Genomic DNA, 14641 nt, shown 5'->3' with positions numbered 1-14641 from the left:
CTCCTACATTGGGAGGTACAGTTGCCACCTCTCAGGTTAGGGTTGGTGGTCTCACCTCATGCTTTTGGATACCCCTGATGCTAAAATATGGTGAAAATAGCAAGCCATTCCTAAACAGTGTAGTTTACCAGAGAGCCCTAGCCAGGCAAATTAGCAGAAGACAAGGGCAATAAACATTTTTAGTATGGCTTCATAATTCCTGTACCTGAAGGCCTGTTTCTCAGACCTCAGTAGGAATCAAACAGCAGGAAACAGTTCCTTTCTTCACATCAAGAAAAGGAATACTTGTGGCACCTTAGAGACTAACCAATTTATTTGAGCATGAGCTTTCTTGAGCTACAGCTCACTTCATAGGATGCATACTGTGGAAAGTATTTTCCACAGTAATCTGATTACCTGCTGCCTAATAGGGCTTACAGGAAGGCACCTGGGCCTTGTAAAGGGGGAGACAGCTGTTGCTAGTTGTTAGCAATTGCCTGCAGACACTGCAGGGAGTAAGAGGGTTCCTAAAGGACCCTGAATCAGCAGGGAGAAGATACCAGGAGGGAGGGCCTGTAAAGAAGGCCAATCTTCAGGCTAGAGGTGTTGGGGGAAGAAGGAAGCTGTGTTCTTGGGGAGGAGGGGCTGGGCCTAGCTGAAAAGGAGATAAAGGTTTTTTAAGTTTGTTTGGGTTTTTTTGAAAGACTGTGTAGAACTTAATAAATTGGACTCCAGAAAGGAAAATGTTTTGAATATCTGGCCTGCATGGACTTTTTAAGGTACCCTGAGTGAAAGGGAAACTGAGGCAGGTGCTCCTGAGCCATGCTGGGCTAGAAGGGAGTACTACAGAGCAGGTATACCCTTTGACACCCCTATATACAGCTGCAATCAAATCCATCCTTCTACCGTGATGGTTATCAACAGAAACCCAGGACACATCTTGGACTGCATGGTCTAGCCACTGCCCAGGTTTGCAAGCAGTCTAGCCCTTTGGTAGTGGTTTTCCATTGTTTCGCCCTTCACTAAACAAAGGGTCACTTAATTGTTCCCTTGTTCAGCCTGAATGAAAGTTGTCTGTCATAACCAACAGCTTCAATGAGATAGTATGATTGCCCAACCCCCAGCCAAACAATATTAGTCATGTGATAAGTAACTTAATAAATATAGCCCAGATACCACTAAACTAGTCAATTGAGAATTTCCAGTGAGAGTTTTGCCATTGATATCTATGGGAGCATGACCGCCTTTGGACCTTAATATTTAGATAAAGACTGAGCCAGTTCTCTGTACATACAACACTACCCGTAGCTGATTAAAGCAGTCATGTGCCTCCACTCATGTTCCTACCGCTAGATGTCACCCTGAGAGTAATTTTTAAAGCGTGACAACGAGCCCGAAACGAGAAAAAAATTATATCCCACCAGGCAATTTCTTATCTGCCGCCAGCCACACGGCTCAGCGCGGACGACCTTGTGCTCTGTAGAATCCACACCAAATCAAAGGCGAGAGGCGAATAACGTTTTGTATCAATGTCAGTAATTTCCCAAATACCAACAAAATAATCCACAGTACTAGTGTGAACACAATCCAGAGCTAGTGTTCTGAATGCATCTCCAAGGTGGGCCAGCTTTGTCAGAATTGCGATAGCTAAAAGGGGCCAGATCAGGGCAGACTTTGATCGTGATTGTTACGTTAGTAGAGACAGGGCTGGAGAAGTGCTATTTGTCAGCAGGAAGGAGACAGGTTTGGCTGGCAGCAGGGTTAGGTGAGGGAGACCGGAATTGAACGTGCAATTGGGGCGAGGCATGTTGTCGGATGTAGGGAGGGTACTTGGCAGGCAGCGGGGCAGGAGTAGTTTCTTGGATGTCGGTTTGGGACCGGAGGAGGCAGACTTTGGGGGTTAGATTTATTTTTATTTATTTTTGGTGTAAAGGGAGCGCCTAAGTTTGTGTTTTATTTGGTAGGGCAAGAATATCTGGTAAGAAGAGGCAGGGACAAAGTGCAGAATGGTTAGAGAGGAAAGCGTTGGAGGACCCCGACAGGACGATTGGCGAAGATAAGGAAAAGAAGGACAGGGAACAAGGGATTATCTGCCACTGTTTCAGGACCCAGATTTTCAGGGAGCGGTAAGAACAGCTCAAGACGTTCTCTATTTAGGCAGCGAAATTTGGGGGGGAGGGAGGTAGGGCCCCAAACTGGCAGGATCTGGGGCGCTAGCTCCGGCTTTTTCCTCCACTGTTGCGCTAGGATGCAGTGAGGTGTCTCGCCTTCTGTCTAAGAAGTACAATTTGCAAGGTGAGAGCCAAAAATTGTCTGGATCGCGCGGGACCCAGATGCCAAATCCAAGGATTGGTGGCACTGACGTGCCAGGATTCACTGGGACTGAACGGCTTTGGGGTCAGAGGAGCGGCTACATGTGTCCGCACTTCCCACATTAGAATTTGAAGGGGCGGGGGCAAACGTGGTTGGATCCAGAAAAATTCAGCTGCGGGATCCAGGGATTTTTGTACCCGGGCGGCATGGGTCTAGGGCTTTTTGGTGCAGAAGGCGCGGTGAAACCTGATCTCTAGTGAGCTCTTACAATTTGAGGACTGTGTAGACGAAAATCAACAGGATTCTAGCAAATCCAGTTTTCACCCAGCCCCAGCGGAGGCGGGGTGAAGCCGGATGGATGCAGAAGGCGGAGCTGGAAAGGAGGAGGGAGAATGGGCACGCCGAAGGCTGGGCATCAGACTTCCAAGGTCGCTTGTGGGCTGCGCCAGCGCGCCTTGGAATCTCACCCTGTCCTGAGCCTGGAGACCTAAACCGAGGTAGAAAGTTTGTAAGTAACTTCAGTGTAATCTCCGCGTTTTCTAACAGCTCCGCGTTTGTGGCTGGGGTACGTTCACACAGACAAACAGCAGTAGTAGATTCGCTTTCTCCTGCCCTGCCCTGATTAATCAAATACTTGCTGAGCTGAGCTACTGGTGGGCCCTCGGGAGACTGTTAGAAACTCAGCCCACCCGTTACAACCGGAACAGGAGGAGTCCTGGAGAGCAACCTCTAACTTCACTTCACTCCAGAGTACCCTTCTCCCTCCCCCCCGTGCTAAATTCAATCAGTACCTTCCTGCAACTGGTGACTCAGAAATCGCTGTAAGAATTGGTTTTATAGCCCACAAAGGGAGGGGAGTAAACCCTGGACTCGGGATGACAAAGTCTTGTTTGGTTTAGTTTTCCAGGCTTTAATATGAGCTGCCTTGGGAAGTTGCCCGAGTCTTGGGAAAATGTTTCCAGGCAATGCTCCCTTTTGCAGTAAACAGCAGCTCATTCATATTTCCTGTGCCTGACAGTCTGACTTTTCCACCCCGCTGTGTTGGCTGATTGGAACAGATTTTAGACTGTTTCTGTGAAGAACAAAGTGAAATGCTTGTTCACAGATTGTCCTACATCCTCACCTGGGTCGCTTTAATTTTAGGGACAGTGTCTCAAAACCTGGAGAAGATCTAATCCCATTCTGACTGTAGCGGAAACGCTGAACAATACCTTAACTATTCCAAATACTGTGTATTTCTCACTAGATCTTCCACAAAGTTCAGAACAAAAGCTTTGCTAAATGCAAATGTGGAAAGTTCTTTTTTTTTTTTTTTTTTTTTAAGAAACTGCATATATCCAAACAATGCAGAGAGTTCTCTAAAAGAAAAACTTTTGGTTCTTGAAACCTATGCTGTAATTTTGCAAATATAACAGCAGATTTTCAGATGTAACTCCCACAGTAGGTTCTAATCATGTTTATTATTTCTCTTTTCACAGAGCCAAGTCCTGCAGTCCTTACTCCAGAAAATCTCCCATTGACTTCACAGGTAGCTTTCCCTGAGTGAGGGCTGCAGATTTTGGACCCTAGTTTGTTTATTTAGCATAATTCTGAGTCAGCTTTCATGTTACAAAATGGAATGATCACATCAGAAGGAAAACTATCGTTTGGTTTACCAGCTGAGCTTAAAGTGGACAGCAAACCTTATATCCACAGCAGGAGCTTGTCCCTTATGGTTTTAAATGGTTTTACTGCTTCACTGTAGAAGGTGGGAAGTTGAGCTGACATGCAGTGAGGACAGGAGTTACTACAACACTTTTGTCATACAATAATAATTATGATCTACTTAGCCATCATTCTATTTATCTATTTCCTCAACCTCTGGGCTTTTAAATGTAATTTTCTTTGTCTCAGTGGGTGCACTGGAGTTGGCTGCTTCTTACCAATTCATTTAGCATTTACCACAGAGTAGAATTATTAATGTCTCCTAGTATGGACCCTCCAAACCCACATCTCATTACTGGACATTCAGCAGATATTTTACTTTGTTAATTCTGGCTCAAGAAAACAAGTGCACTTTCATGACCCATCCCCAATGATTCTTTGTGTGCAGCTCCACAGCTGAGACGTGTTGCATTGGATGAGAACATGCATTCATTCTCACACAGTTTATTTTTCAGTATTGCTTATTAGGATTGTTTTCATTTCCAGAAAACTGATAAATTGGCTTCTAATTGTTACTTTTGCAACAACAGCTGTCATCCCAGCTGATAGCCATCATAGTAAATTTCAAAAAGAAAAGGAGTACTTGTGGCACCTTAGAGACTAACAAATTTATTTGAGCATAAGCTTTCGTGAGCTACAGCTCACTTCATCAGATGCATCCGATGAAGTGAGCTGTAGCTCACAAAAGTTTATGCTCAAATAAATTTGTTAGTCTCTAAGGTGCCACAAGTACTCCTTTTCTTTTTGCAAATACAGACTAACACGGCTGCTACTCTGAAACCAGTAAATTTCACTACATCCTCCACAATATCACAAGCCTTTAATAGCTGGCAGGTATTGTTGGGATTCTCATTTCTAGAATGTGCAGTATCAGAATAAGAGCTGCATGTCTTAATGCATGAATATCACTTGCCCATCTGTCTTTCCAATCCAGATTGTGCTCTTGGAAATCTGTGTGAACTGGTACAAGAAAGGATGATTAGAATGGCAGCATTGAAACCAAAAGAGGATAGTGCTGCAGGCCCTCATCTCTCTCCATTTTATCCCTTCCTCACACCTTAACCTCACTGTTATGGATTGACATGATCTTTGCAAGTCCATTCAACTTGCTTAGCTTTACCTGTGCTGCCTCTAATGTCTCAGACAGAACTGAGTGGTCTCATGATCCTCATTCTGCCAAGGATCAGGAAAAAATGAAAGGGACTCCTGTTAGAGCCATGAAAGCCCCAAAGAAGCATGTACCACTCTAAAGCCACAGGCTGTGTGTCACTTCCGTAGGAGGCAAATGGTCCTGAAAACATATGGCAAATGAAAACTATGGTCATTTCTGCATTTCAGTAAAATAACAACAAAATTGCAGCAGTGCATCTGAGTACTTGATGACTTACATCCTGTAGTTATTTTTCAGGGTTCCTCTGTAATGGAGAGCAGGAACGCTCTGGATCAGGATGAAGTTCAGAAACCGGAGCCTGGGAGAAATACGGGAAACCATAACAATTCGGTAACATACATATAAAAAAAGCTCATATGCATCATGCAAATGTTTGATCTCTCACCTGGGTTGTTCTGGAGAATTAACTGTTTCCATAACATGGGGATCTCATCAGCTCATCTTTAAGTCTTGTAACAATATTGGCATGAAGAGATAAAAAGATAAAGACATTTCATTCTGTGTAGTCAGAGATCATGCTTAAATACACAGTTTGGGCCACTGGAGTGGCAGCACAGTTCAGAGCTACATGAGGGATTTGAGTTGTGCCCTATTAGCTGAACAAAGCACAGTAGAAATCATTTTATTCCAGTAAGAAATCCCTAAATTTCTTTAAAGGACAGTCTTTAAAAGACAGTCTTTTTAAAGTAGTTGTCTCACAATGAACATTATGTCTTTCTCACTGCCCCCAAAAGAAAAATCCAGCAAAAAAAAAAAACTTTTCCAGCAAAAATTTGCCTCTGCAGGAGGAGGAAGCTGGACTGGGAGGTGTTCTGCGACTGTGGGGCCTATTTCTGAACCTCCCTAAAGTCATGTCTCTGGGTAGAGTTCCTCTGGGCCGTGTCCACTAGCTCCCTGGATGACTTCGAGAAGCAGTGGGCACGGTCCAGGGTTCTCTGCTCAGTGTCCACCTCTGGCTCCCTGCTTTTAACCCTGTGACCCTCACTCCCTTGCCTGTTTTTTTTCATTTGTTTCCCCACCAAATCTGCTTGAGGCCTGGGACAAGTAGCTCCTCCCCTTTGGCTGGGGGGAGGGGCCTTTAGATGTGGGCAGGCTTGTGCCCGCCCATCCCCCAGAGCCTCAGTAGGTGCTGAGTCACAGAACTAATGCCTTATTCTGAGGGTAGCTATCTCTTATCATTGAATATTGAATTAGGCCTTTCAGACTACCTCTTCAAAAGGTCAGAACCTCTGGGCCAAGTTCACAGATGAGTCTTAGTGCATATAATTTACCCCACCTTCTGTCCTCTCAGCATGTATGTTACACCAGTTCAGTCTGCCTCTGCTTAGGGAATGTCTGTACTGCCCTTCAAGGTGTGATTGCAGCTCAGGCAGACGTAGCCGCACAAGCTTTACTCATGCTGTCATTGCTAAAAGTATCAGTGTAGATGTGGCGGCGCGGGCTAGTGACGGGACTAGGTGCTCAAGGACCCCGGCGGGCTTGTACAGCCCGTGCTGAACCCTGAACTGCCACATAAAAGCTAGCCCAGTTATGTCTACCTGAGCTACAGTCACACCTCTGATTGCAGCGTAGGGATACCCCTCGCCTGAGCGCATCTAATGGAATCTGTCTTCAGAGGCAGACAAGCTGTGCTTTTACTGTGGGATAACTAGCATGTTAGCTGTCCTTCTGTGAAACCTACTGGAGACAAGGCATAAGGTAAACTAGGTCAAACCCCAGAGGAGGGCTGATCTCACCTCACTATCATGCAGTAACTATTGTGAGTATCTTGTCTCCACTTAGGATTTTACAGCGAGATCACTATGTACACCTGTTAGCTCGCTGTCAAAAACCCAAATGCTGTTCTGTCCGTGAAGACAAAGCCTTAGGGTATGCCTGCACTTAGAGCTGGGGGTGGAATTACCAGCTCAAAGAGACATACCCTCGCTAGCTCTGATGGAGCTAGCATGCTAAAAATAGAGTGTAGCTGTGGTGGCAGGAGGAGCTACTTTGTGCTGTGGTCTTCAACAGTTGCATACTCAAGCTGGCTACCCTTCCTGCTGCTCAACCAACCCCTCATGCCACTGGAACTACATTCTATTTTTAGAGTACTTACTCAATCATAGCTAGCACAAGTATTTCTCCTTGAGCTGGAAATTACATTCCCAGCTTGAAGTGTAGATTCACACCCAATTACCAATGGGCTACATGCTGCCCCGCTTCGCACATCCTCTCTGAATTTTCCCATCTGACTTGTGTCAGCACCATTGTCATATGGAGCAGTCTTGTTCTTGAGAATGATGCTGGATGACAGCCCTGAACCTGCTTTGGGAGCATAGGCACTCCATGGGTGCTTCGGGGCTGGAACACCCAGGCTATAAATTAGTGGGTGCTCAGCCACCAACCAGCCACACGCCAATCAGCTGCTTGGCGGGCCCCCTCCTCCCCTGCTCTGCCTCCTCCCCCCAGCGCCTGCTGCCGATCAGCTGTTCGGCAGTGGGCAAGAGGCGCTGGAGGGAGGGGGGCAGAGCAGGGTGGAAAGAGGCAGAATGAGGGCAGGGTATGCTTGTGGGAGGGGGCAGAGAGGAGGCTGGAAAAGACAGAGCAAGAGTGGGGCCTTGAGGGAAGGAGCAGAGTGGGGGCAGGGCCTCTGGGCAGAGCAGGGGTGAACCACCCACCCAGAAAGAAGAAAATTGGCACCTGTGTTTGGGAGTCCTCCAATGTCCTAATGTGAGGCAGATTTAGATCTTCCAAATTACTGTCGCTAATTATTTTTTCCCAAATCTAGTACAGAGACTCTTCTTCACTGAGTTCTGGACATAAGACAAGTTAGAGGTCTTCAGATGGAACCATTTCTTGCTTATTTGAGGCTTTATTTTATTTGTATGGGATTATGAAGGGAGACACTCCTTTTGGATTGTGAAGAATAAATGTAATTCCCACCCCCACACAAACTTCTACCAGCATCCCATCATTGCATAGATATAAAAGGAAAACATAAATTCTAATCTGTTTCCCTCTCCAAGAAGTAATAACCACAGGACAGTCTTTAAATTTACTGACTGTAATGCATGCTATAGTGTTATGCTGAAGTTCTGGCCTAATTTTGCTCCCACCAAAGTTGATGAGAGTTTTGCCACCAACTTCAACGAAAGTCAATCAAGCCATGCCTACCTGGCAGAAGAAATTTCAATTTTGTAGTTGAGATGATCAAATTTCACATCATTTGTGAAGGGAGAAATGAGGCAGGAAACTATTAGATCTTATGTGTATCTGGTGAGGGAGGAGGGGACTTGAGCGTGGAGTGGGCTGATGTGCACTCCTAGCTCTTTGGTTTCTACCGTCTGTGTACCATCAATCAAAAAATTTTCAATTTCTCCTGCAAATGCAGTTAAAATATCACTGGCTGACTAGAATGTTGAATTATACAGACTCTGGCTTCCATTGCCATGTGCATTATTTGGGTTACATTATTAATCTGTGTCTTGAAATTTATCCCTCTTATCAGAAGACGTCATAATGAAATCTTCTCTTGTGGTAGTTAACTTTCTGGAATGAAAATCTATTCAGAAACCACCTTAGAGGATGAATAGGGAACCAGAAATCTAGATTTAAATTGCCTCAGCACAGATCAGCTAGGTACCTAAGTATCTGAGAGGTGAAACCTCACATGTTTGAGCTGTCTTGTTTTTGATAACTATTATGTTACTGTTTGTATAATGTAAGGGAAACGTATGGTAAAGGGCAATAATGCAGGAGTCTAACACGATTGATGGATTCTTTAATCTCTTAAACTTGACACATTTTTCTTCTTTTTATCCTTTTCAGAATACGGATTTGCAAGTCACCTACACTCAAGAAGCAGTTGCATTTTTTCATTTACATCAAACACGTCATTTTGATGAGTTCGAATACCCTTCAGATCAATACTGCAAGCAAGATCTCTTCCCCAAATGGCACTTGCCACTGAAGATAGCATCTGTAGCCTCATTGCTAATATTTATCTATACTTTTCTGAGAGATGTCGTCCACCCTTTTGTCACTACTAATGAAAACACTTTCTATAAAATTCCAATCCTGGTCATAAACAAAGTTTTACCAGTGGTTTCAATCACCCTTCTGGCACTGGTTTATTTACCAGGAATATTAGCTGCAGGTTTCCAGCTCCACTATGGGACCAAGTATAAACGATTTCCACAGTGGCTGAATGGCTGGATGTTATCAAGAAAGCACCTTGGCCTTCTCAGTTTTTTCTTTGCCTCAATGCATGCATGCTATAGCTTGTGCTACCCGATGAGGAGATCTTACAGATACAAGCTGTTGAACTGGGCGTACCAACAGGTATGACTGGGTCCAAATATTGAACTAAAACTTCTTTATTGACAGAGTCCTGATCTCACATCTACTCAACTCTCGCAGAGAAGCCTGTGAGGAGAAAGATTTTCATTTGAATCTGAAGCAGCCGCCACAAAGCTCTTTGTTTAAAAACCTATGGGCTAACCCACAAAATATATATTGCTTCATTTAACAGGCCGGGGTATGTTAAAGTGAAAGAGCAGAATCTAATTGCTAAAGCCTGAAAATAAGAGTCCCATCCTCCAGGTGTCAATCCTGGCTCTGCCAATGAATCTGCAAACTCTTGAGCAAGTCACTTCCCCTGTGTGGGTTTGAGATTAGTCCTCCATAAAACAGCTCCAATCATACCTGCCTCACAGGTAATTAGTTGTTTGTAAAGTACTTTGAGATCCTCATCTGACTGTCTTCCTATCTACACAGCTCCTGGTACTAATCCCAATTGCCATTGTCCTATATATAACAAATAAGTGTGAAGTGGTGTTAGACTTAAAGTCCCATCTCAGCTTTCCGCTGGCGAACAGCGTAGACGTGTGTGACTCAAAGAGGGTGGGGTGTTTTCAGCTTCTTGAGAATTCGGCATATGCACAAGCACTTTGCTCCAGAATTTACAAAAAGCTGGCCTGCTGGGAATTTCCCTGGCATTAGAGTACCCTCAGGTACTGTAGTGCTGCTAAGCCACTCGCAGCCCCCGGTATAGAGAGTGTCCTGGCGCCATGTCAGGGCAGAATGACTGTGACTGGAGCACACTGCATTGTGATGATCCCTACCTGATGCAATGGCCTCTTCAGGGCTGTTGCAGGCAGCCATAAATTAGAACAACCTGGAGAATCAAGGTCCTCTGAAGTCTAATCCATTCCTCTGTACAGATCATTGTTTTCAGGGCAACTCAATGGGCCGAGTGTAATTTTTAGAGCTAAATAGCTATCCTGGCAGGATAACAAAGTAATTGAGAATGCCTGCTGATTAGCCCCTTAAAATAGTCCAGGTCAATATATTTCCTGTTAGAATCTTCCAAATATGGTATTTAGCAATAGGTGGAATTTTGATTGTGAAAGAATAAAGATTCCTCCTCCTAAGTCAGGTTACAAAGGCTGCAGGACAAGTCTCCTCTGGGTCAAGGCGTTGCTCAATTCAGTAAACACTTCTCAATCTAGGTGATTTTCCTTCAGAATAGACTGATGCAAACTTTGTCATCAGAAGTAAATAACCTAAGAGTTAAATGCAGAGACTTGGCTGCGTTCCCATTTGTAGGGCAAAAGCAAAGGAAAGGGAGTGAAAACAAAGCCCAGTATTGACTTATGGCTAAATGACTCTAATGTAAATAACTACAATTCTCGGGAACAGCAAGGTCCTGTGTCAGTCTGTCACTTTAAATGTGATGTTCTTTTGGCAGGTCAAGCAAAAAAAGGAAAACGCCTGGGTTGAACATGATGTCTGGAGAATGGAGATTTATGTGTCTCTAGGAATTCTGGGACTAGCTCTGCTGACCATACTGGCAGTAACATCAGTTCCATCTGTCAGCCATTCTTTGACCTGGAGAGAGTTCCACTGTATTCAGGTACACATAAAGAGTGCATGTGATCTGTGTGCTCTTGGAGGATTTTATATTATAAATTAAGATCAGCAGTAATAGCCTTTCTTTAAAATATCAGAACATCACAGTGCTCATGGAAACCAGTCTGAAAGTTTACTCAGTGTCCTTTGCCAATTGCTTTGTAACAATCATTCTACTTTATTTGTTACTTGGAAAAAAAAGATTGACATATTGGTAGGCTAAAATGTTGTTGAAGATTAGAGATTGTTAATGACAAGGAGTATCCCCACACCTGTAAGGCACTAGTTCTGGTGTCACCAACTTGATATTCTTGGTTCTAAAAAGTCAGACGGCTGTTCCATGGCCTACTGCATGAGAAATGAGACTGTGGGCTCAGTGCAGTCCATCACAAAAAACACCCCAACAATTTGCACCTTTGTTGGAGGCTTGATCATAAAACCAAGTATTAGACGGGTGTTAACATGAGATTATTTTGAGTCCAGAACAGGATCACGCTATGTTGGAAGGGCAGCAGAGAGGCATTTGTACTACCACATCCTATATCAAACCATTAAGGCCAGATCCTTGGGACCAAGCCAACTTGTGTTCAATATAGGAGACAAGGTAGGGGGAAAGGCCACTTTTCTGCTCCACTAATCTAGGGGCTTGCCACTGACAGTGATGGTCACTTGGGGATCATTCCACTGGCCAACTATCATTGCCATAAAAGGCATTTCAGTAATACCTTGGCCCATTCCTACTGGCCCAGATATGCCTTGATGTGCCTCAGCAGCACAAAGCAGACGGAAGGGAGGGCAAGGATCAGGTCCTTACCATAAACATAGGCTTTCACTCTCCCTCTCCAGCAAAAAAGGTGTATTCAAAGCAAAGGAATCTTGTTGAAAAGGTAAGGGGTCAAATTCTGCCCATAGGTACACCTAATCAATCTTACATATGTACCAAGCTCAGCATCCACATGTGCTTGCTTCAGCCACCTAAACATCAGTTTGAGGGGCTGGGGTTTTCCTCTAACTTACATTAGCATTAATTTAAAAAGACTCCCCTGAAGTCACTGAGGTTATACCAGTGTAAAACTGGTTTAGCAGAGTGATGAATCAGACCCTGAGCACCTAAACATGAACGTTTGATTACCTATTAAGCACTCTGCATTAGGTCATCAATGAGTATCTCCTGACAGTGCAGTGATGGGGGATCATATATACTGTAACTTGAGATGCAATCAGTTGTGGGGAAAATTCTCAGGTGTATAGAGAGTAGCTGGGGAAAGGTAGTCAGAAGGGGCCTTTACTTCACAATTTTGGTTATTCATATTAAAGTACTGTTATCCCTTTTTGACCCAACCAGTAAGCCAAGATTCAGGATCTAGAGGGTTGTTTCAGTAGAGGAGAAATAGCTGATACTTCAGTGTTTCTCTGATAAAATTCTGTTAATTTCCAAAGAAAAACCTGTCATAAAGTCCTGTTTCCCTGAACACAGCAGGAATCAAATAGCACAAGACAGTTTCGTTTCTCTCAGTTCCAGCCAGCACTTAGCCCAAAAGCTGTCTCAGGGACACATTCCCAGTGCTGGTTCTGACTGTGTCCTTGGCTTGCTACTGCTTGTATCTCAGCTTCTGTGGTGTTTTTCCTTCCCTCCTGCTTTTATCACAGACACGCACATCTCCACTAAAACAATACCCAGTGAAACCCCTTCACCTATGTGGCTCTGTTTCTGACCTGTCTTGCGTCTGCCATTCTTTTGAGTAATGCGCCTAGTGTTTCAGCATCCTGGTTCTCTAGAGGAGCTCAATAGCTTCTTATGCTGTCCTAAATGAAAGGGCAGCAGTTATGCCCATCTTCTTCTTCATCTAGGCGTCGCCCAGCCCATACCAGCAGCAAGGTAAAGAAGCCCATCTAACCAGAAGAATAACACTAATATGCTAGATTAGTCTTGTAAACAAATAATGCATCAATCTGATTATGTGGAGGGATAGCTAGAACATGAAAGTGCAGTGTATGATTTCCCAGTGATTACTATGAAAAGTTAAATAAAAAAAAACAATTTTTGTTTTCACGGAAAATTCAAATTCAGTGGTGCTACTAGTACTTTTTTCTCTTAGGGCCCAATCCTGAATTCCCTGAGCATCCGAAATCAAATCCAGTGACGTCAGGGGGAGTTATTTCTGTATGAGGAAGGCAGCACCGCGCTCTTCCACAGTTATTAAATGGGGTGGTTGTTTTTTCATTGCGTGGAACATCAGAAGTTCCTGATTGTAATAATTTGCTTTGCAAGAAATTTTTTAAAAAAATCTATCTTTGTTCTTATAGAAATAAGGGTAGAAAAGGCCTAACAAAGCATCAAGTCACAACCATCCTCCTGCTAATGCAGGATAAAAATGGCATGTGGGGAAACTGAGCTGATATCAAGAATGAACTTATGTCTTCTGAGGAAAGTACGATTTGTATGTAGCACCATAGACCACCCATCTCTCTTGACATCTCATTTATACTGCTGCTACATGGAAAAGTTGCAAAAATGTGCCCAATCTTTCTCCCATTAAGGTCAAAGAGAATTTTGCCACTACTTTGATGGGTGTAGGATTGAGCCCCTTAGTTACTGAATTAATGATCTCTGATCTGATCAAAAGCCCAGTGACATTTGTGGGTTATGCATCAAGCCCTTGGTGCTTACGACGTCTGCCTAATAACGTACATTTTTTACTGTTATTGGGGAAAAAAATAAACTTGTGTTCTTTTCTCTTTCCAGAGCAAGATGGGGTATTTAGCTTTGCTGCTATGCACAGTTCACGCATTGGTATTTGCCTGGAATAAATGGGTTGACGTAAACCAATTCGTGTGGTACACCCCCCCTACATTTATGATCGCCATTTTTCTTCCTATTATAGTCCTGCTTTGTAAAAGCGTCCTGCTTCTCCCATGCCTTAGGAAGAAGATCCAGAAGATCAGATGCGGTTGGGATGCTAATATAGAGATGAATAAAACACAGATGACTTCCAGACTGTAGATTGAATGAGTATTTATCATGCTGCCATGTATAGATTTAATGAGCTCTATGAAATGGTCACGTGGGGGGGGGGGTTGCATGCATTGGTTAAATACTATTTGTGTATTTTTCATTTCCACTTTTGTTTGGGGGTGTGGCATCTGTGTTCTCCTCTGACTTGATCTGGGATAAGGGAGTACCCTTTACTGAGATAGTGGATTGAATTGGGTTCCTCAGGCATTGACTCATTTCTTTATTCTGAGTCTTATGCTGTTTAAAATCCAATTTTTCATTTCCACAAGTAAAACAATCATCAGCCATAGGGAAAGGCAATCATAAATCCCGGCTTGACATGTTGACTACAGAAGGTCAATAAGATAACGATTTGAAAGAACCAGATCTGACTCTTATACTACAGAGGGTGTTTCCCAGTGCTTGCTATGTTTAAGGTAACACATGTCACATTTTTTTCCCCATTCCTTTTTTCCCCTCTTTTATTATTATTTTTTTTCCTATTTGCTTCTTTATTTATTTTTGAGGCTGAACATCTTCCATGCCTTCGGCAGGAGCAAGCAGACACTTACACATGTGCTTAACTTAAC

The 14641-nt window shown here is 43.7% G+C and overlaps 1 protein-coding gene across 1 annotated transcript; it reads left to right on the top strand.

Moving 5' to 3' along the window:
• The first annotated feature begins 5401 nt into the window (after positions 1 to 5401).
• Positions 5402 to 14060, top strand: STEAP1 (STEAP family member 1). The gene is made up of 4 exons (XM_077809420.1): positions 5402 to 5497; positions 8975 to 9487; positions 10896 to 11060; positions 13803 to 14060. Exons 1-4 carry the CDS (start codon positions 5417 to 5419, stop codon positions 14058 to 14060), a joined length of 1017 nt encoding a protein of 338 aa, XP_077665546.1. The 5' UTR covers positions 5402 to 5416.
• Positions 14061 to 14641: the final 581 nt, after the last annotated feature.

This window comes from Eretmochelys imbricata, chromosome 2 (assembly GCF_965152235.1).
Source record: "Eretmochelys imbricata isolate rEreImb1 chromosome 2, rEreImb1.hap1, whole genome shotgun sequence".
Classification (NCBI taxonomy): Eukaryota; Metazoa; Chordata; order Testudines; family Cheloniidae; genus Eretmochelys; species Eretmochelys imbricata.
Note: the sequence above shows the minus strand (reverse complement) of the source record. Positions and strands in the feature narration are given on the sequence as shown.